General features: G+C 40.4%; 1 protein-coding gene, 1 long non-coding RNA gene and 1 pseudogene across 5 annotated transcripts; 2 read left to right on the forward strand and 1 right to left on the reverse strand.

Moving 5' to 3' along the window:
- Positions 1-435: 435 nt before the first annotated feature.
- On the forward strand, positions 436-1,926 carry LOC115866326 (protein-L-histidine N-pros-methyltransferase pseudogene; annotated as a pseudogene).
- A 4,446-nt stretch (positions 1,927-6,372) lies between these two features.
- LOC115866325 (uncharacterized) lies at positions 6,373-12,747 on the reverse strand. Of its 2 annotated transcripts, XR_004044623.2 has the most exons (5): positions 12,331-12,747; positions 11,581-11,641; positions 11,105-11,375; positions 10,239-10,446; positions 6,373-8,956 (listed from the first exon to the last, which is right to left on the reverse strand). It is a non-coding gene; the product is annotated as an uncharacterized lncRNA (long non-coding RNA). The 2 variants fall into 2 exon arrangements; XR_009560203.1 differs by lacking the exon at positions 6,373-8,956 and having other exon boundaries at positions 9,335-10,446; positions 12,331-12,746.
- SRSF1 (serine and arginine rich splicing factor 1) lies at positions 12,119-15,914 on the forward strand. 3 transcript variants are annotated; one of them, XR_009560202.1, is made up of 5 exons: positions 12,119-12,454; positions 12,872-13,056; positions 13,423-13,595; positions 14,357-14,475; positions 15,391-15,914. XR_009560202.1 is itself a non-coding variant. In XM_060289936.1 (4 exons), exons 1-4 carry the CDS (start codon positions 12,261-12,263, stop codon positions 14,393-14,395), a joined length of 591 nt encoding a protein of 196 aa, XP_060145919.1. In that variant the 5' UTR covers positions 12,119-12,260; the 3' UTR covers positions 14,396-15,914. The 3 variants fall into 3 exon arrangements, 2 of the variants coding, with proteins under 2 accessions (XP_060145919.1, XP_069900521.1); XM_060289936.1 differs by having other exon boundaries at positions 14,357-15,914; XM_070044420.1 differs by having other exon boundaries at positions 12,120-12,454; positions 13,795-15,914.
- Positions 15,915-21,514: the final 5,600 nt, after the last annotated feature.

The raw sequence follows: 21,514 nt of genomic DNA on the forward strand, positions 1-21,514 counted from the left end.
TAGTGGCTCAAACAGGCAGAGAGAGAATTTTATGTTTAATTTTTCTTGTAATTTTTCTTGCCTTAAAATAATCTTATTCCATCACTTATAATACCTAAAACAATGTAAATACTATGTAAATAGTTGTAAATCCAATGTAAATGCTACGTAACTAGTTGTTAGCATACAGCAAATTCAAGTTTTGCTTTTTGAAACTCTCTGGGTATTTTTTTTTTTCAAGTATTTTCAATCCGCTGTTGGTTGAATGCGCAGATATGGAACCTGCAGATACAGAAGGCCAGCTGAATTGAATATCAATTAAAACATAAGTGACCCCCCGCCTCGGCCCTGAAGGGGCTGGATGGGCGAGTTGGGCGCGATGGCTCGATCCTGGGCGGCGGCGGCGGCGGCGGCGGCGGCGGCTGGAGGCGGTGGCGCGTCCTCCTCCTTGCCCCGGCGCCGGCGGTGATCCGAGCGAGTGGCCGCGGCCCCCGATGAGACTGCTCGCGGGCTGGCTGTGTTTGAGCCTGGCGTCCGTGTGGCTGGCGCAGAGGATGTGGACCCTGCGGAGCCCGCTCACCCGCTCCCTGTACGTGAACATGACGAGCGGCCCCGGCGGGCCGGCGGCGGCCGCCGCGGCCGGCAGGAAGGAGAACCACCAGTGGTATGCGTGCAACAGAGAGAAATTATGTGAATCACTCCAGGCTGTCTTTGTTCAGAGTTACCTTGATCAAGGAACACAGATCTTCTTAAACAACAGCATTGAGAAATCGGGCTGGCTGTTTATCCAATTATATCACTCTTTTGTGTCATCTGTTTTTAGCCTGTTTATGTCTAGAACATCTATCAATGGGTTGCTAGGAAGAGGCTCAATGTTTGTCTTTTCACCAGATCAGTTTCAGAGACTGCTTAAAATTAATCCAGACTGGAAAACGCATAGACTTCTTGATTTAGGTGCTGGAGATGGAGAAGTCACAAAAATCATGAGCCCTCATTTTGAAGAAATTTACGCCACTGAGCTGTCTGAAACTATGATATGGCAGCTTCAGAAGAAGAAATACAGAGTACTTGGTATAAATGAATGGCAGAATACAGGGTTCCAGTATGATGTCATCAGCTGCTTGAATTTGCTGGACCGCTGTGATCAGCCCCTGACTTTGTTAAAAGATATCAGAAGTGTCTTGGAGCCAACTAGAGGCAGGGTCGTCCTTGCTCTGGTCTTACCTTTTCATCCCTATGTGGAAAACGGTGGCAAGTGGGATAAACCATCAGAAATTTTGGAAATCAAGGGACAGAATTGGGAAGAACAAGTGAATAGTCTGCCTGAAGTTTTCAGAAAAGCTGGTTTTGTTATCGAAGCTTTCACTAGACTGCCATACCTGTGTGAAGGTGACATGTATAATGACTACTACGTTCTGGATGACGCTGTCTTTGTTCTCAAACCAGTATAAACACGTGGAGCTTGAAATTTTCACAGTCCACCCCAAGAATGTATGCTCCAGAAGAGGGTCTGCGTTCTCAATTATGCGAAGGGAGGACCTTTGGGGACTGCCATTCTAAATATCATGTAGGAATTTAAAAAGCCAAAATACTAATTATTTCTTTGTAGTGTGTAAAAGGAATGTTTTTAAAAAACAAAAACCCAACTCTTTGAGGATTTTTATTAACTCTTTACTCAGTAATGCAGGTCACACTCCGATTATGGAAGATATTTTTTATACTTAATTGCAGTAGGGACTCATTCCCAGGCAAAGCAATAGTCATGACTTCACATGGAACCAATAAATATGGATTGTTTTTAATAAAATGAAGACTGGCAATAAAACTGTCCATCCAGTTGCAAATATTGGTTATAGGATATAGCCACTGATACTCTTTCATGTTTAGAAATTCTATCATTATTCAAGAAAATGTTTTTAATCATGCTAATAAACTTTTTTGGAGATGAAAAAAAAAAAACATAAGTAAATATAATAATATCCCCCCCAATGGAAGTTTCCCGTTAGTAAAAAACACAATGGACAGTTAACACTCTATCTCCAGTCCCTCAGACAGCATCTAGCACTGGAGAGTGTTCAATGAAATTTGTTAAGTGAATGAATGAGCAACAATACCATGAAACAGATTTTATCATCACAATTTTAATGATGAAGAAAGTGAGGTTCAGATAAGCTTACCACTAGGCCAGTAGCCCCTAAAATTGGGTGTATTCACCCAGGTGGTATGTGATACAATACTATACATTTTAAAATCAAATGTCTTATTATGTGCACGATTGTGTAGAAGTCACATACACAATACATTAAAATGTACATATATGAAGGGCTTGTGCTCAAAAATGTTTTATTCATGGTGTGAGTGGTCAGGAAAGTTTGTAGGCTACTGGGGTAGACCGAGGACAAATTGTCCTCAGCAGGGTCACGTGGCTTTATGTTTGTACCCGTGGCATAGAGAGAGTGCTCGAGAAACGTTCTGAATGAGAATGAAAACACAAATAGACGAATCAATGAATAAAAGAAGATGCCCCAGGTAATACAACTAGTAAGTAGAGGTGTCAGGATTCAAATTCAGATCTCTTTAGCTCCAAAGTCTGTACTTTTCTAAGAACAGGCTCCTGCTCAGCACACCAGATTAGCAAGGGGGAACCTGAGATGTATTTCCAACTAGTTGGTTAAAAAAAGAACACGTAGGGCTTCCCTGGTGGCGCAGTGGTTGAGAGTCCGCCTGCCGATGCAGGGGACACGGGTTCGTGCCCCGGTCTGGGAGGATCCCGCATGCCGTGGAGCGGCTGGGCCCGTGAGCCATGGCCGCTGAGCCCGCGCGTCCGGAGCCTGTGCTCCGCAACGGAAAGGGCCACAACAGCGAAAGGCCCGTGTACCGCAAAAAAAAAAAAAAAAAAAAAAAAGAACACATAGATAAACCCCGAGCAACAAAAAAAAGCATTACATTGATCAGGAGGTTTTTAATCATCCAGTCAGCTTTTCCACAAGGGAGACATCCTTCAGAAACATAGAAAGACAAATGAGCTGCATCACATTTCCAATAGCTACATGTTTGGATAGCACTAGAGGCTGCATTCTGTGTGGCCAGGGGCACTTTTGTTTCTCTATGTGATACATGGAGAGGATGTCTCAACTTCTTTTCAGCATAGGTCATATCTTCCATTTCAAAAACAAAAACAAACAAAATCAATTTAGGCAAGACCTCCAACCTTCTTTTCTACTAAGCTGTCTATCCACAACATCAAATTAGTCACAAGACAGACTCACTTGAGTTTCACTTCTTTCTTCTTCCAAAGAGGAGTAAAGTGGACCGATATCTGAGCCAAAAACATTGAAAATCCAAGCACATAGGTGTTTACAGCCTGAATAAGAACGACTATTAATTATTGAAAACCTGTGTGCAGAGCACTCTACCACTAGTTGATTTCCACATGTTATTTCATTTAATCTTCACAACAACCCCAGAAGTATTATTATTATCCCCCATTTTATAGATGAAGAAACAGAGTCTTAAGTAGGTTAAGGGAGTTATGCAAGATCACACAGGTAGTAAATGGTATAGGAGATTTAAACAAAAACCCATCTTGTTCAAAGCACATCTTTCCACCATACCCATACCAGATTTCCGGATTCCAGAATAAGATACGCAGAGAAGTGCCTCTGCCTACCCCTAGCTGCCAAGAAGTAACGTAAGCAAGAAGTAAACCTTGGCTATTTTGCTAAGCCACTGAGATATGGGGGATTGTTTTATTATTGAAGCATTACCCAACAGAAGTCTGTTGGTATAGATGTCTTTAAATACAGTGTCGTAAACTTTGAAAACCACTTTAATAACATGGTACAGTGCAAATCATGCTTAGTGAGAGTCTCTATTACTTTATACCATCCCCGAACAAGTACTTACTTTTACTTAAGACAAAGGCTCAAAAGTGCTTGAAGCTCTGCAGGAAAGACCATGAGTCGGTCGGGGCATGGCTTTGGCATTCAAATAGTTGCATACAAATTGGTGCAAAAACGTCTAAAGAAATATATTCTTTTTTGTTGTTCTTTTTTTAAATTGAGAAAATCTTTTAAATCTCCTATTTAAATCATAGTTGAGAAACTAAAGAATATCAGTTTGAAGGGACACCAAATTACAAGTCATCTTGGAGGCAGGGGGCAAATAGCTTGGTCTAGCCTTCCTTATACAGCTCATATCAAAAGGGGGCTATTTTTGGTGGAATTTCAAAGTCACAGAGGTTGAGAGACAGTCTCCTTGACTGGGGAGAGGCAATTATATTCTCTTAAGGGCAATTAGAGAACTTTAACAGTACACTGTCAGTGGGCTTCCCTGGTGGCGCAATGGTTAAGAATCCGCCTACCAGTGCAGGGGTACGGGGTTCAAGCCCTGGTTCGGGAGGATCCCACATGCTGCAGAGCAACTAAGCCCGTATGCCACAACTACTGGGTCTGTACTTTAGAGCCCGTGCTTGGCAACAAGAGAAGCCACCGCAATGAGAGAAACCTGGGCACTGCAACTAAGTGTAGCCCCCGCTCGCCACAACTAGAGAAAGCCCGCACGCAGCCGCGAAGACCCAATGCAGCCAAAAATAAATAAATAAAATAAATTTTAAAAAAAAAAGTACACTGTCAGGTGGGAACTGTAACTAGAGTCCCAAATATTTATATATTTACTTGCAAACTAAGAATTTATAAGAAACGTTCTAGAATTGTGACTTGATAAAACATTAACAGAAATATCTATAGTTTTTTTAAAACCTGGATTTAGTTGAAGCTAGGAAAACACATTTTAAGGTGATAAGCAGTTACTGTATCTATAAAGGTAGAAGATATGAATAATCCTTTAGACTGTTTCTTTTCTTTTATGTTAGGAAGCCTACCCAATGGGGCTCTCCAGTTGCACAAATGTAAAATAACACCCACTTACCTTGGGAAAAATTATAAAGAAAGCTCCTTTCTGACCGCAGATATTTTAGACTGAGAAGCTGAATATATTATCAGTACTGGGGCATGTAAATCATTGTTTCTGGCAAACACATGCTATACCACTGCAAAATTATTATGGGGGATTAGGAATGCATAGACAGAAATACTTACCTCTATATGGATGTAGATATGTTTTTGCGGGGATGTGTGTTCCTGTTTAAGCTGTGTCTTGCACTATAACACAAACAGATCCAGGAGACCACATAAAGGATGTTCAAACTTGTTTTTCATCACTTACTAGAAGAACTGAAACTGGAAAAAGAAAAATGTACTGGACCATGTTTGGCTGATGAGGTTCAACCTTGACTATGCAGTGAGAAGGTCCTACATGTGGTATTAATTGCAAACAATCCAGACTTTGGAAAATATATCAATGTTGGCCCATAAGGAGGCAGAGGGAGAGGTTATATTCCTGCAGAAAAGAGAGGGAATTCCTTTAGAAGCAAATATTCTCATTCTCAATTGTCTTGTATAAAGATAGATCCCAAGACAGGAAATGGAGACTCTAAATTAAGGGAAAGAACTTTTCCTCCCCTGGAGTCTGGATACTACAAAGGGTAGAAATTAACTTGGAAGGAATTGCAGCTGGTGAGCTCCTGACCACATGGAGGCAGGTGGGGGCCAGACAAGGAAGGATCCCATGGGCATGGGTCTAGACTGTAGACTACACAGGTATCCACATCTAGTAGTCCTCTGGGGCGACTGGTGGTACTAGCAGCAGCCTGAAAGCTGCTGGGCTCCCAGAACTGTGGAACACAATCTGCAAATTTTGGAAATTTACCTACAAATTCCACAGTGAGTGGACATTAACAGATACTTAGAACAGAACCTGTATGGACTCTGCATACGACACTGCGTCAATGCAAGAACAATTACAGAAACCTGCACTCTTAAGACGAGCAATTTTGAGTCAACGAGACGACAAAAAAATGCAACCGGTTGGAACAGAGCAGCACCTTCCCTTCTGGGCTGGGCAGGCTGGCAGGTTACCTTAGCATTACACTGTAGTAATGGGTGCTGAAGCATGTGTAAGCAAAGTATCACTTGAAGAAGTGTACTACTTATGTTTACAACTATTAACAATATATTACCCATCAAAAACACCTACTAGAGAAAGAACATGACAAAACTGAACTTATAAATTAGGTTTAGGCAAAAATTACAAAAGCAGGTTTTTCCCTCTTGGCCAGAGGTTGGCGAACTTTTTCTGTAAAGGGCCAGATATTTTAGGCTTGTGGGCCATGTATTCTATGTTGCAACTACTCAACTCCGCAAGCAAATTTAGAAAAGTAATTCTGAGAGTTTTCAGCTAATCTAACTTTTAAAACAGTAAAGGGTGAAAAAACAGTCATACTCTCAAAATTTCAAATAAAAAAATTTTTATTGAAATTATTTCTAACATACTTGACAGACACATTAACATATAATACCATTACTACTAATAATAATAATAGCTAACACTTATATAGGGCTCATAGTATAAGATAAAATTGCCAAAAAAGATAGCATTGTTAGCAAATAAAGGATATCTGCCATATTTTTATTATAATTCTTTAAACAGCCATTTACTCCAATTAAGAAATGTACAATATGATTTGGTGTTTTAATTTTTAAGAGAAAGAACTTAAATTAAGCAAGAAGAGGGAGAGAGGGAGTAATAATATCAATAGGAAGAGGGAGACATGGAAGAAGTATATCTCTTTGTAATAGATCATTTTGAGAGCTGTTTTCTGGCAAAATCATGTTATTGTTATCCGTAATAGGACAGTAAAGATGGCCAGAATTAGCCAAAAACAAAACAAGAAGAATCAAAGAATGAGGGAGGCCAGTCCTAAAATAAGATTACCAAGACTATATTATTAGATGATTTACTTGGGCTTGAAAAGTGGCTATCATTATTACACTGTGAAATGAAAAACAATCCTTGTACCCATTGTGTCTATCCACTGACAGAAACATGATACAGTTTCCATAGAAACAACATTCTGCTCATCTAAAGTCCCATTATTTTCAAAGAGCAGTCAGGAAATAGTCAATAATATTCATTTTAACAGAAAATGTACTCGTAATAAAGGGAATTACAGCAAAAATCTGTCCTCAACCTAGTTTACTAGGGAAGATGAGACAAATATAAATGAAATAAAAAGATATACCATTAATATTTCTTCCTTTCTCAGAGAATACTAATCACTAAACAGGTGGAACAAGGGAATAGAGAACTATGCAAGTGAACTCTTTCTGGAAGTAACTGCTATTCACGGCGGAATTAAGTACTCCTAATCTTTGTGTCTCTTCACCTAGTAAAGCTAACAGTTATCCCCATAAATGACAGTAAGGATTGATACACAAATACTGAAAACAGAATTTCCAGATTAGGGAAGGCATATTTCAGTGCAAATTACTCTAGAACACCTCCAAGCCTTAATAACACCTTTAGAGGAATGGTACTGGAGAGTGATTTTGCTGATTGTGGAGATATTTTTTTCCCCAGTCATTTAAAATTTTTTTTATTGAGTTATAATTTATATACCATACAATTCACTTGCTTTACTTGTACAATTCAATGGTTTTTGGTATATTTACAGATTTGTGTAACCATCACCACAGGTAGATTTTAAGTGTTAGGAAAATAACTGAAAAACTGAGTCTTGTGATTTCAACCCTTACGGTAACTAACTCTTTGAATTTCCTTTTTTCCCGAAGTAATTATTTCCAGGGTACAGTATAGTGCTTACACTAGTTTATACTTACAGGATTGAATCGAAAGCATTTAAAGTTTCTTTTTGCGGAAGTAACTTTACATACACAGCAAAAGTATTGAAATAGGCAGCTTCTAAGAATTAAACTGGTAAAATCCATACTTAATGAATTGTGAGAGCAATCCATAAAACTGTCCGTGACTGTGTAACTGAGGAGTTTAGAAACACTCTAAAGCCCTAATTAAGATGAGGAGGTAATCTCAGGAGGCAAAACGAAGCGGCTGTAATCTGGTCAGCAAAGATCTAATTAATTGTATAGTACACTGTTCAGAGAAAATTTTGCATGAAGATTAGCCTACAGACAGAGAATTGCCAATCTTTACCCAGCACTATTCGGGGAACAGAGATGCAAAGTCCAGAGGGTATGAATCTTCCTGTCTTTGAAGAGGTACACTCTGCTGTGGGGCAGAGATCATTTATCAGGTTTCACCAGGATCTGAATGAGACATCTCTCAAAGCGATTCACCTCATTTTGTTTTGATTCCTTATTTACTAAGAAACTGTCTGATTTGCTTTCCAGACCTGACAAAAAGTTTTCTTGGTGTGTACAATTTGAACATCACGGTTATCAAAAATGAATCTGTTTCACCCCCCAACAAATGAACAAATGGTTTGGTTTATTCGCTTTCTTGTTTTTCACTCTTGTGTACTAAAACATGCCAATCTACTCTGGGACACTGATAGTATAAGATCATACCCTTAAATGTAATAATTTCCAAGCTAATATCACCCAAGGAGACCTTGATAAACAGCCATCCAGACTTTTCTTGCTACACCCTGACCTTGTCATAGTGAAATAGACCAGGACCCTATGGTCCTTGCCCCCCCCCCGCACCCATGTCCTTAGCCTGCCTTTTAAAAAAATATTTATTTATTTATTTATTGGCTGCGTTGGGTCTTCGTTGCTGTGCGCGGGCTTTCTCTACTTGCGGTGAGCGGGGCTACTCTTCATTGCAGTGCACAGGTTTCTCATTGCGGTGGCTTCTCCTGCTGCAGAGCACAGGCTATAGGTGCGCGGACTTCAGTAGTTGTGGCACGTGGGCTCAGTAGTTGTGGGTCATGGGCTCTAGAGTACAGGCTCAGTAGTTGTCACGCACGGACTTAGTTGCTCTGCGGCATGTGGGACCTTCCCGGACCTGGGCTCAAACCTGTGTCCCCTGCAGGGGCAGGCAGATTCTTAACCACTGCACCACCAAGGAAGTCCCAGCCTGCCTTTTGTCTGTGGAAAAACTTTAGCCAAAGGATAAGTTTAATCAGAGAAGTGAGAAAATGCAGAAACAAAGAAAACAGAGGAGACCAAATAATAGTTTAGTCATTAAGCATAGTCAAGGACCTTTAGTTCCTCCTTAAGGGCTATAGACAATATTCTGAGCCACATCCTGTGAGCTATCTTATAGACACTGAAGCCCCCACCAGGTGGAAGAAGTTAACTACATGATGACCAGGCTGTAGCCATGACATAAGCTTCCACAATTCCGAAAACTGGCCTCAAAGAAATGGAAACAAACCGAACCTGGAACTGAAGATTAACTGTACCTAAAACAATCAAGATGACACTGGTAAGACCACTGATGACCAATTTCAAGATGACTGTCAGAGCTGACTGTATTATTTCTGCATGTGGCCCCCTCCCTCTGTCTATAAAAGCTCTTGCCCCAATTGTCGGGGGCGGAGGGGTGGGGGGAGTCGGCCTTTTGGACAGGCATCTACCCTCCCCCACAGTCACTGGCATCCAAAATAAAGCGAACATTCCTTTCCACCAACCTGGCCTTTATTGGTTTCTGAGCAGTGAGCAGCCGAACCCCACTTTCGGTTACAAGAGACCCCAGAACCTACAATTTGGTTACACTCAAACACGGTAAAATAGGCCAAGAGAGAAACAAGAATGTCCTATTCACTCTCTATTAAATTTTACCCTGTATTCTTCTGAACTGAACAGAATCAGAAATGACTGCATTAAATTGGACAAGAATAAATCAAAGCAAATTCATGGTTTTCTTATTTTTCTGGAATGAAAATGCCTTGAAATCAAAAGCACCTATGTTTAAATCACTTCAGTTATTACTGACTTAACATTAATCAACCAAAGATGAATCTGAATAATCATAAATGGATGGATAAAATTAGATAGAAAATGTGCTCAGTAAATAAATATTGAATGTAAGAACCAATACATGATGTGCCTGGAATTCTTTAAAAACTCTCATCTCTTCTGCTGCTAACCAAGTAGGATAGTGCTAGAAATGAATAAATCTGTTGAAATAGTGTCCCTTTTGGTCAGCTTCTCACTGAAAAATTATCAGGGTCTTCTCTTTTTTTTTCTTTTGGCCGCACTGCGCATGTGGGATTCCCTGACCAGGGATGGAATGATGGAACCCATGCTCCCTGCAGTGGAAGGAAGAAGTCCTAACCACTGGACCTCCAGGAAATTCCCAGGGTCTTCTCTCTTTAAATTGAAAGTTCAGTTTAAAAATATGTCATTGAAGGATGAGCTAAAGCAGTGGTCCCCAACCTTTTTGGCACCAGGGACCAGTTTCGTGGGAGACAATTTTTCCGCGGATGGGGGGTCGGGTGGGAAGGTTCAGGCGGTAATGCGAGCAATGGGGAGCGGTGGGAAGCGGCAGATGAAGCTTTGCTCACTCGCCTGCCGTTCATCTCCTGCTGTGCGGCCTGGTCACGAACAGTATCGGTCCTCGGCGCAGGGGTTGGGGACTCCTGAGCTAAAGGACAGACAAAAAAGTACATGCACATATACTCATAATTTTGGAAACCACCGAAGAGATTTCAAGGACTACCAAAGATCCTCTATGGATCTGTTGAGGAGCAAATTAAATTTGTATTTTGGGATTACTAGAAACATTTGTAAAATACATTCAGTCAACTTTCAGAACTGAAAACATGCCCTTCTGCTAAACGATCTATTTTTTTAAATTTCAAAGGCACTTTGGATTTTGAACATACTGTGTTCCTTTCTTTACTGTGACTTCCGGGATGGCCACAGGCAAATTTGCAGTCCATCTCTAGGAGTTCACCAAATTATTACTGCAGGCATTTTGTGTACTAATCTTATCAATGCCTTCATTTTAATCCTCCTCCCTTATTTTCCCCGTGATTTCTCCATCCAGTTTTAGTAATGTTTTATGGTATCTCTGTAAACTGCCTCACATCCCTGGGGAGAGGGAGTTGCAAATAAATACATAATATGAAAAAAATTATCTTCACACTTAGAGTGCAGATCTGTTTTAGCATATTGATAACTGCAGGGTTGTTGTTGTTTTTCTTAATTTGAATTCATCACTAATATTTAAAAACCCCAGCATTTCATATAAAAATCTAGATTTCAGATGTCACTGAGGAAAAAATGTAAAAAGTTCTTACCTCCCTGGACCAGCATGCTACCAGGATCAGTCCTGAGCAGCAACTGTGGTCTCCAGTGGTCCCAGTAGTACTCACACATTCATTGTGCTCATTCATATTACTTGAGAAGCCTGGTAATGACTTCAAAAAAAGGAAGGAAATTCAGGATTCTGCAATACACAGAGGCAGGAGCGCTTTTTCTCGTTCTTTGAAAGCAGCTGGAGAAATAACAGGCACAGTTCATTCTGCAACCTTCACTGGACCTTTCCGCTGCGTTGGGCCTAGCGATAGGCTGTTGAAGAGAGAAGCAGAGGTCTGGGTCCTGGGTGGCAGGTACCACCAATGACTGGTCAGAGCACGAATCACCGCCACTAGCACAAGGAGTGTTTAACTGAGCTATATACAAAGCTCGGTTCCGAACCGAAGGTGGAACGGTACTTTAGTGTAGTCTATTTACTAGGGAATCTAAGCTGGGTTCCCCTCCATGAGACACTTACGTAAGCAGCCCACGGCCAGTTCGCAGGAGACGGAGCGGAAAGACAAAGTCACGGCTTGGCTCTGCATTGAATCACAGACAACGCAACTGCTGAACTAGGCGCACTCTCCTAGGACGCCCCCGTTTCCGGAGCAACCGCCCGGTCCCGCCCCCTTAGACTCCGCCCCCGTGAGTCTTTCCCGCCAAAGGCCGTTAACACCGCAGAGCATGGTGGGACAAAGCTCTCGGCTAGGTTTCACCAAATCCTTTCAGGGCGCCGTTGCTTTAAGAGACCCATTCCTGGGGAAACTGATTATTCTTTAGGACTCGACAGAGGTTAATAACCCCTTTTATGAGGGCTCTGTATTTAATATTTACCACTCAGCCGGTCACTTCATTCGCGAACCTCTCCACAAAATCGGAAACGCGGGAACTTTTTTTCCCTTCGCGCGGAGGGTGACGTCGCGCGTGCGCCAGCGTGCCTTTCGCAGCACCCGTTACGTTTCTGCGCGTGCGTAGTGAGATCGAATAGCTGCTTCCTCCCGCTTCTCTTCCTCCCTCCCCCCATATCCGTGCGCCGAGCTGATAAAGGCGCCATTTTGGAGGGGCCGCGGGAGACGTGGTGTAGCTGTGGGCTCGCTCTGGTGTTCGCTAGGCTTGGTGGGAAGACCTGTTCTCGAGTCCGCGCCTTTCGTCGCCGCCATGTCGGGAGGTGGTGTGATTCGTGGGCCGGCAGGGAACAACGACTGCCGCATCTACGTGGGGAACTTACCTCCAGACATCCGAACCAAGGACATTGAGGACGTGTTCTACAAATACGGTGCTATCCGCGACATCGATCTGAAGAACCGCCGCGGAGGACCGCCCTTCGCCTTCGTTGAGTTCGAGGACCCGCGGTGAGGCGGTCAGGGTCTTGCTGCCTTGAGGAAATAGGTTGGAGTAGTTGGGGAAGGCTCCAAGGCCTTCGCATGGAGAATGGGGAGGTGGGCTCTGAGGTTGGGAGCAAGACGAATCGCCCATGCAGGAGTGGAGTGAGGAGCCGAGTCGTCGAGGCTTCTCTTGTGGCTGGGCCCTCCGGACGTCCCCAGAGCCGACTTGCAGGCTCGGAGCGGGAAACTGAGGCGCCGAGGGCTGCCGTAGTGGTCGGCAGCCTGGCGTGCTTCTGGGTGGGGGAGGGGCCATTCCTATTATGCAGCGCATGTGGGCTCTTCCACCCCAGGTGCGCATGTGCGGGGGGCCGCTAGCTCTCCGACCGAGTTAGCCGCCCCTCCCGGTCCTTTTCCTTACCCCTTTGCTCTTCTGTGATCACGCAGGGATGCGGAAGACGCGGTGTATGGTCGCGACGGCTACGATTACGATGGATACCGTCTGCGGGTGGAGTTTCCTCGAAGCGGCCGTGGTACAGGCCGAGGCGGCGGCGGGGGTGGAGGTGGCGGGGCTCCCCGAGGCCGCTATGGTCCCCCGTCCAGGCGCTCTGAAAACAGAGTGGTTGTCTCTGGTGAGTTGACCGTTCCGTGCGAGTTGATGAAAGGGGGCAGAAACCATTTTAAAGTTTTCCTTGCATGACCAGTTTGACAAATGCAAGTTTTCATGCCAGGTCTTAAATTATTTTAGTCCTGTGGGTGAATTTAGTAAACAGGGATTGCTGTATTTAAGATTTGCCAAATTAGGTTGCAGTACCTAGAATATGAAGATCCTTACTTTGCAAATAATTTTGGGCTCTTGATTCCAGAATCTTAACAGCTCCTTAACCTAGGATGTTAAAAATAATCGTTAATTTTAAAGTAATCTTTGTTCTAATGTAAATTTTAAGTTTAATGTGAACTTTAGGATAATTGGTATTGAAAAAAAATAACTTTTTCAGGACTGCCTCCAAGTGGAAGCTGGCAGGATTTGAAGGATCACATGCGTGAAGCAGGTGATGTATGTTATGCTGATGTTTACCGAGATGGCACTGGTGTCGTGGAGTTTGTACGGAAAGAAGATATGACCTATGCAGTTCGAAAACTGGATAACACTAAGTTTAGATCTCATGAGGTAGGTTATACACTTATTCTTTTCTTTGGCCAGAATTGGATACAGTGGTCTTAACAGTGGAATTTGAAGGTAAGATTCAGGCAAGGGTGTCCGAGTAAACCCAGTAAAGTGCCTCTGGTTTAAGTTACATTGAATTCAGCATGCCTGAAGACAGGTGAAAGCTTAGATCTTTCAATCGAAAGTTCTGTCTATTCAATAGGGAGAAACTGCCTACATCCGGGTTAAAGTTGATGGGCCCAGAAGTCCAAGTTATGGAAGATCTCGATCTCGAAGCCGTAGTCGTAGCAGAAGCCGTAGCAGAAGCAACAGCAGGAGTCGCAGTTATTCCCCAAGGAGAAGCAGAGGATCACCACGCTATTCTCCCCGTCATAGCAGATCTCGCTCTCGTACATAAGATGATTGGTGACACTTTTTGTAGAACCCATGTTGTATACAGTTTTCCTTTATTCAGTACAATCTTTTCATTTTTTAATTCAAACTGTTTTGTTCAGAATGGGCTAAAGTGTTGAATTGCATTCTTGTGTAATATCCCCTTGCTCCTAACATCTACATTCCCCTCATGTCTGATAAATTGTATTTTAAGTGATGTCATAGACAGGATTGTTTAAATTTAGTTAACTCTCCATGCTCTTCAGACTGTGATATTATGTAAACGTCTATTCTGCTCTGGTTTGTGTGAACTGGGTTGTTGGGGGTGTTTGTGGTTATCTTACGTGGGGAAGTTCTTATGTTTATCTTGCTTTTCATGTGTCTTTCTGTAGACATATCTGAAGAGATGGATTAAGAATGCTTTGGATTAAGGATTGTGGAGCACATTTCAATCATTTTAGGATTGTCAAAAGGAGGATTGAGGAGGATCAGATCAATAATGGAGGCAATGGTATGACTCCAAGTGCTATTGTCACAGATGAAATTGGCAGTATTGACCTTATACTAAAAGGCAAGGGTTTAAAATGATTGTACATCTACCTTAAAACACTTGCAAACATCTTATGCAGTGACCTTTAGCTACAATTGCTTTGCTCTTTAAACCTTGGCAATTGTGGCAAAATTACGTTGCCCATTTTGTAACAATTTATTTTGCTCCCTACCCTTTTTTGTTTTAATAGGGACTAATGTGGGAAGAACTGGCTAATTTGTCACAATGCTTAGTTACAACTGTTAATGTGTGACCTGCTGTTGGTGTACATGTGGGTACAGGGTGTCTTTAATTCCAACCGGATAGAGTATAATATCAATACTGCTAAATCTGCATGTCCTCTGTGTGACTGATATAGCGTTGCTACTTCATTTTTTTTAAGACAAAATGAAAGCAAAATATAGAGTTCCAACGTATTGGTGTAGATAATCTAGTTGGGAATACTTTTAAGTCTCACCTTCCCCTTTAAACTAATATTCATAATTGACTCATATGTTTAAAACACTTTAATTTACAAATTAAATTACAGATGGGAGCATTAGATTTAGTTTAGACTTAGGTGGGTAGCAATACCAGTAAACTCAACTACATGACTTTTTGCAACCACAAAACCTGTAATACGCTGTACAGTAACAAGTGTTGGCATTATCAGTTGAACTGTAAATATAAAATGCTTCTTCCAGTTAGTCTCTATGATGATTAAGTTTCTAAAATTTATCTGAACACCATTCAGAAACTTGTTTTGGGGAATTTGATAGTTATTGATGTACATCTGTTAAACTGATGACAGACATAACTCATCATTCCCCAGAAACCTTTTTTGATTACAGTATCTAACATTTTGCCTCCTCTTTTTTGGTTTTGCTGGTTATAAAGGTTTGGATTGGAGAGGGCTCACTGGATCCCAATCCTTGGAGCTGGATCATTGGATTCAAATCATAATGTGGATAGGATAGGGAGGATGAATTACAAGGATTCATGGAGCGGGATCAGATTACCAGGAACATAGGAGTGGATTCCTGCCCCAACCAAACCGCATTCGTGTGGATTTTTTTTTTTTTTTTTTATTCAACTTAATTGGCTATTCCAAAGATTTTTTTTTTTCCTATTTTTGACGATTGGAGCCCTTAAGATGCACGATGGAATTGTGTTTTGCATTTTTTGGTAAAAGGAGCAAAGCGAGGACCTGGAGATATACGCTGGAGCAATCTCCTTGGAAGGATTCAGCACGAGTAGATGGTAAACATTTAAAGGGGAAAGGGGGGGTTTGTTTAAAATAGTAAAACAGTAAGTCACTTCTAAATTTAAAGAAAACAAAATTGGAGTTGAAGACTAAGTAGGTTTCCAATTGGCTATTGCCGTTTTTCTTTGAAAAAATAAACATTTTTTTAAAAAAACTATGCATGGTTGTCCTTTTTCCTCTTGTAAGAATTTTTCCTGGTTGACTAGTCTCAGTTAATACTTTAAATTGATAAGATTCCGATTCTTGTGTTTATGTGTTAGTAAATTAAAGGTTCTTGAAAGGACTTTTCTAATAAATGCTATTAGCTATCTGTTAATTGTTGTGAAAAGTCTTCAGGGGAAGATAAAAAATGAGAATAAGGCAATTGTGTATGTAATATGGTAAGTGAGGCGGTGATCTAGTCTCTGAAGGATAAGTTTCAGAGCTTTGATTTAAAAATGATGAAAAGCTTATAGAGGCTGCTTATTTTGGGTGATCATCTAGACAGCATAGGGTTTTGTGCAAAATTGGGTGAGGACTAGTAAATTAATGGTGTTATTAGCCTTTGAGTTTCTCAATAAAACTAAACTCATCTAAAAAATTGGTAAGTTTTAAATTCAGCACAGATTAGGATTCTTAAAGTAAATTACATTTTCTGTTCAAAGCGTGAATAGCACACTAGAAGATTAACTGCTTATTTGAGTAAATCATTGCTAATAAAAAGCTGGGCATTCTTTAGAATTTTGCCTTGGAAGTCTTCTCAACCATAAAGTTATTCTGTATCCAGAACATACCAAAGCAGTGATTACATCTTGTAGTCTACTGGTTTTTGTATCTTTACCTGATAGCCCCTTGGTGCTAAGTTTTCAATTTAGAGTTGGGGAGGGGTTTTTACTTAGAATTCCTAATCTTCTGATTTCCTGATAGCTAGTCACAACCATCAAACCATTCTTTTTCTACACCCAAAAGGTAGCTAAGTCGTAACATTTCCCTTGGGTGTTAATTATCCTTGGAAGCAGAATTTAAGATTGCTATTCAGTTGACGTAATTTCAAACCTAGGAAACACTAGAAATCTTGGTAGTAGAGAAAATGGGCCCAAAGGGATTTGCATAAGGTCACCCAACCAGTACATTTAAGTGAACCTTATGGAATGTCAGGAGGAAGAGGAGGGATTTTGGAATGTCAGGAGGAAGTTCAAAATTAGGATTCCATTTTAAGTATTTAAGCAAAACACTTGGTATAGATTCATTAAGGGAGTAACTCTAGTTATGTGAGAATTCAAAACAACTGTTCAAGAGCAGACAGGCACGTAAAACAAGTTCTGTTTCATCTGTAGAATATACAATTGGTATTTTTTAATGACTAATTTTGGAAAGATTAACATGAGCTAGACTTAAGCAAGCCTGGGTTCATTTGTGTTCATTGAATATTTTGGAAACAGAACCAAAATGAAAATTGCCATCGCTCAAAGTTGGCAAAGTTAAGTTGCCATCACTTAAATTGCATTTAAGCTACGCTGAAAGATGTGCTCTACTACAGGTAGTTCCAACCCCTGACTGAAGTGAGGTAGAAAATATTACTTCCCTAGTATATAGGCTGTTTAAGATTAGAGAGGACGTAACTGTTTGAAAGGTAGAAGGATGCAGGTTTTCCAGTTCAGTAAGACCAGACAGCTAAATGCTGTAAGGGGAGAGGCAGACTTGCTGTTTTTCAGTCTTAGGAAATGGACCTTAAATCTCTACCTAGATTAGCAGCTGTTAGAAGAAAGTCACACCCTTTTGGAACTAAAAAAGCTGTCTTGGATTTTCCCCTTTTCTCCCTATTTATGTCCCCTTAGATATTGTAGGGAGCCTATAATTAGTTTATTATTTTCTAACCAAGGAAAAACTTAAGTCTCTAAGAAGCAATTATTTTTCATAACGTCAGATTGAGTAACCCACCTTGCTGTTCAGCCCACATCCTTCTGGAAACAAAAGGTAAGAAACCCATTTTCTGATTCCTAATTGTTTGGGATCTGAATTTTATTAATTTAAAAAAGAAACTCTTTGGAAAATGGACAGATTTCCCTCATTTAAAATGTTTTTTCCCCTAAATTTTATAGTTTAATAATATATTCCATTATTCGTGTATCCACGCATAGTGCTTAAGTTCCATATGATTCTAGAATTTTAACTTTCTCAGTTTTGTCTTTGAAATATATTTGCTCATTAGGGCTGGTGTTCTTTTTTCAAGTTTCTGTGAAGATGAATTTCTTGTGTGCGTTTTTGCTTACTTTGTACATGAAGTTGTGATGAAATTGCAAACAAAATAAGTTATATGTCTGTTATTTACCATAAATAGTATTAAAAGGAAAGAAACTCCATTAGACTGAAGTTCTGTTATAACCATCCTTTGGTTTAGCTTATTTCTGTCATGGTATGAAGAATGCAAAGGCAGAAAACAGGTTCACAATCTCTTATCCCAAAACTCCAAAAACAAAGTTTTTTGTTGTGGAGCAAATTGAATATAAAATGTGACCAAAATCGATGCCTTTGTTTTGCACTTAACTGTGACTGAATTGTCTTCCTGCAGAAATATTGATGTGTCAGTTGCCATAGGTTTTGCTGAGAGTGTTATGTGATAAAGGGTCTATATATGATATATGGTATATATATGCATTTTATAAAGTGCAAAAAGCTCTGAATTTCAAATACATCTGCCCCAGAGAGTTCCGGGTAAGGGATTGTAGAACTGTTACAGGATACACAGAGCGAAAGCTGCTGTGTAGTTTTGAGCATGTGAATGAAAACAAACCGGTTACTGTGGATCCTTTATTGATTGAGCTGTAAGTTCCCCGTCTTTTTAGACTGAAGCAGCCACAAGAAAAGGTATGACTCACATTTCTTTATGTTCTGTTGCTATGGTGGACTCTCATCAGTTGTACTCCATTGAAGGAAATATCCTGCCATCCCATCCTATATGGTGGAATACTCTATTTGGGGGTAATTTTTCTGGTACTTTTTTTTTTTTTACAGGAACATTGATCAATATGACCCTATAGGAAAAGGTGGGATTGGCATGAAGTAAAGAGATTATAAGGAAACATCTGTTCATTGTGTCTCTCGTGATTGTCTATTGAATAAATAGTAATCCTGGCAAAAACTTTTGCTTTAAATATAGATCCAAGAAGTTAACGGTATACTTCAACCAGCTTATTCTTGTGGTTGAGAACTTGGGGGGTAGGGGGCGGTGCTTCTTGCTAACTTTGAAAGCTATACCCGACAACCTTGAATGTGGTTGTGATTTTGTAGGGATGGAAGGAGAGAAGGATTTTTTTTTTTTATTACAAAAGTCGCTTGGTGCTTCTGTAGTCTCTGTCAAATACTAGTTAATTTAGGCAGAAGTAACCTCATAATAAACATTTCAAAATAGATGCCTCACTGGGTTATGGGAGAGAAAAATCAAGCATACCTTTGCATAAGGACGTTCCCGGTTAGGTAGGTATGCAAAACACAAATGAAACAGAACAAACATTTAGAGTTAAGTAGATCCTGGGTGTTTCATCTTCATCTCTTAGAAAAAGTTCTAACATTCAACCATCAGGTTAAAGTATCTTTAACTCCTTTTACAATTATTAATAGAATTACCAATGTGAAGATAGTAGAAACTGAGAGCTTTTCTAGAATGCCTTATTCATCCTCACCAAGTATACTTTGAACAAACATTAATTTTGTAGGGATGCCAAATGCCTAATGGGTTGTTTGGGTTTTTGTAGGGTTTTTTTACAATGGTCTGTTCCACTCCCAATTTGAGTAAACGCTAGGGAAATTTACTTAGCCACTAGAGGGAGCTATGATACAAAATCAACCAGGAAATACCCTAGGGTAAAGAATCCATACAGCAAGGTGGAAACTATATTAATCCTCTATATCAGCTCCAAAGTTAGGGTTTTTTGGTCTAAGTTTTTTTCCTGAAACTTTACCTTTGCCTCCCCATCTGTTGGGCAGAATTCTTTCCCTTTTCATTTAGGTTTTGAATAGTACTTGATGAGTAAATCTGTAAATCAGAAAACTAACTGGGTTCTGGGACTTAGGAGAAAATGCAAAAGATGTGAATCTGCTTGTTTTTCTGCCTACCTTGTATATCTCCAGGTATGGAATAGTAAGGCCAGAGTGTAAGAATTGGGTACAGGAGTAGATGTGTGTGTGCCTCCCCCCACAAATCTAGCCCAAAAATTGGTCATATAATGTAAAAATGAAGTATGCTTTCAGAAGCCTTTATCATTTGTTTTTATGGTGTGAAACACTTTGGGGAGTGAAATTAATCTTTATTTCTTGGCATTACTGAGACTTCCAATGATTGTTAGTGTGCCTTAAAACCCTGTTTATTCATCAGGTTGGTTAGCCGTATTTTTCTGTTCTGCAGGCCTTGTTTCAGTAGGCAGAGTATCTTGTGATCAGAAAGTCAGTACAGACTTCTCTTGACATGTTTATTTAATGCCATTTTATTTTAAGAAAGCCAAAATTATTAGGAACTAACACTTCAGCATTTGTCATTCCCACCACCCCCCCTTCAACTTTACATTGCAAAAATGTAAAGGACACAGGCTTCCTGTTTATTGTCACTAAGAATATTGTATTAAAGTGTTTTAGGCCCACTTGATCCAATTTAGTCAACACCAATATGGGAGCACTTGCCTTAAAACACAAATGTTAGGAACTTGTCTACTTTGAAGAATAAGACACTAAAAGAGGACAAATAAAGGTATTTTAGAAGAGAAAATACAATCAGGTTTACAAAGTGGAGATTACTTTGCTAAACTCACATTTTATGTAGCAAATGAGGCTACAGAAGGTAGTTGCGGACTAGCAGCCTTGCTGCAAATTGGATTGAGAGAACTAAAAGTGCACTAGATTATGCCTTTCCTTAATTCTAAAAATCTTAGCTCTGATATCTTCCTGATTTAACTTGTGAAGAGAGACCATAAATCCTAAATTGCTCAAATGAAAATCTAGAATTCTCTTTATAAAATAAAAAGACTAAACTTGGAGATTGTTTTAAGTGCCAGATGGCATGGCAGAATTGTACCCTGAAGTGCTGGGTATTAGGAGAGCGTTTGTAAGTTTGGGATAAGCTTTCAGGTGGTTTATTTAGGTTTAATCCTTTGGAATGGACTGCTACATCAGTTGAACAAAAGACAACCTACCGCCTTTAACTAGGACTTGGAAGTCCTGGACTGAATCTGAGGCCATTGGTAACCTGGGCCCTGGCCTACCTTTTAGTCTGATCTCTAGCCTTCCCCCTGATATACTCTATAACCCAGGACTTGGCATTGTCCAGCATTTCTTGTATTTGGTCCTCCTGTTTCTTCCTTCTGCAGTGCCGTCCATCTCTTCTTCATTCGGAGTCAGCCCTCTGCAACGTACCTTGAATAATCTCGAGTCACCTCTCTGAAAACTAACGTCTGTCATACTGTGTTGGCACAGACTTTGTGTATGTCTAGTATAGCATTTATCACCTACCTTGCTTGCTCTATCCACTTATCTACCTCATCTTACTTGATTCATGAGTTTTTACTTTCTAAGGAACCAAGACAGTGTCTGGCACATGATAGTCCCTGAATAAGCACTATTGGTCCTTCATCATTGTTCCTGAAGAGTATTGTTCTACTGTATCTTAAAACTTAAGCCAATCTGCCTTTATCAGTGAGTTGTTTATATATATATATCTCCTTTCCAACAGGTCATAACCTCATCCCCTTTCCTCCCAGGTACATAGCACAATGCTGTGCACCGAGG

This window comes from Globicephala melas, chromosome 20 (genome assembly GCF_963455315.2).
Source record: "Globicephala melas chromosome 20, mGloMel1.2, whole genome shotgun sequence".
NCBI classification, from domain to species: domain Eukaryota; kingdom Metazoa; phylum Chordata; class Mammalia; order Artiodactyla; family Delphinidae; genus Globicephala; species Globicephala melas.

What these genes read in the sequence shown, in the direction of transcription:
- SRSF1 (XM_070044420.1), top strand. Translation starts at nt 12,261, where the DNA reads ATGTCGGGAGGTGGTGTGATTCGTGGGCCGGCAGGGAACAACGACTGC. An exon ending in GTTGAGTTCGAGGACCCGCG is followed by an intron (nt 12,455 to 12,871) that starts GTGAGGCGGTCA and finishes GTGATCACGCAG; the next exon opens with GGATGCGGAAGACGCGGTGT. An exon ending in CTAAGTTTAGATCTCATGAG is followed by an intron (nt 13,596 to 13,794) that starts GTAGGTTATACA and finishes TCTATTCAATAG; the next exon opens with GGAGAAACTGCCTACATCCG.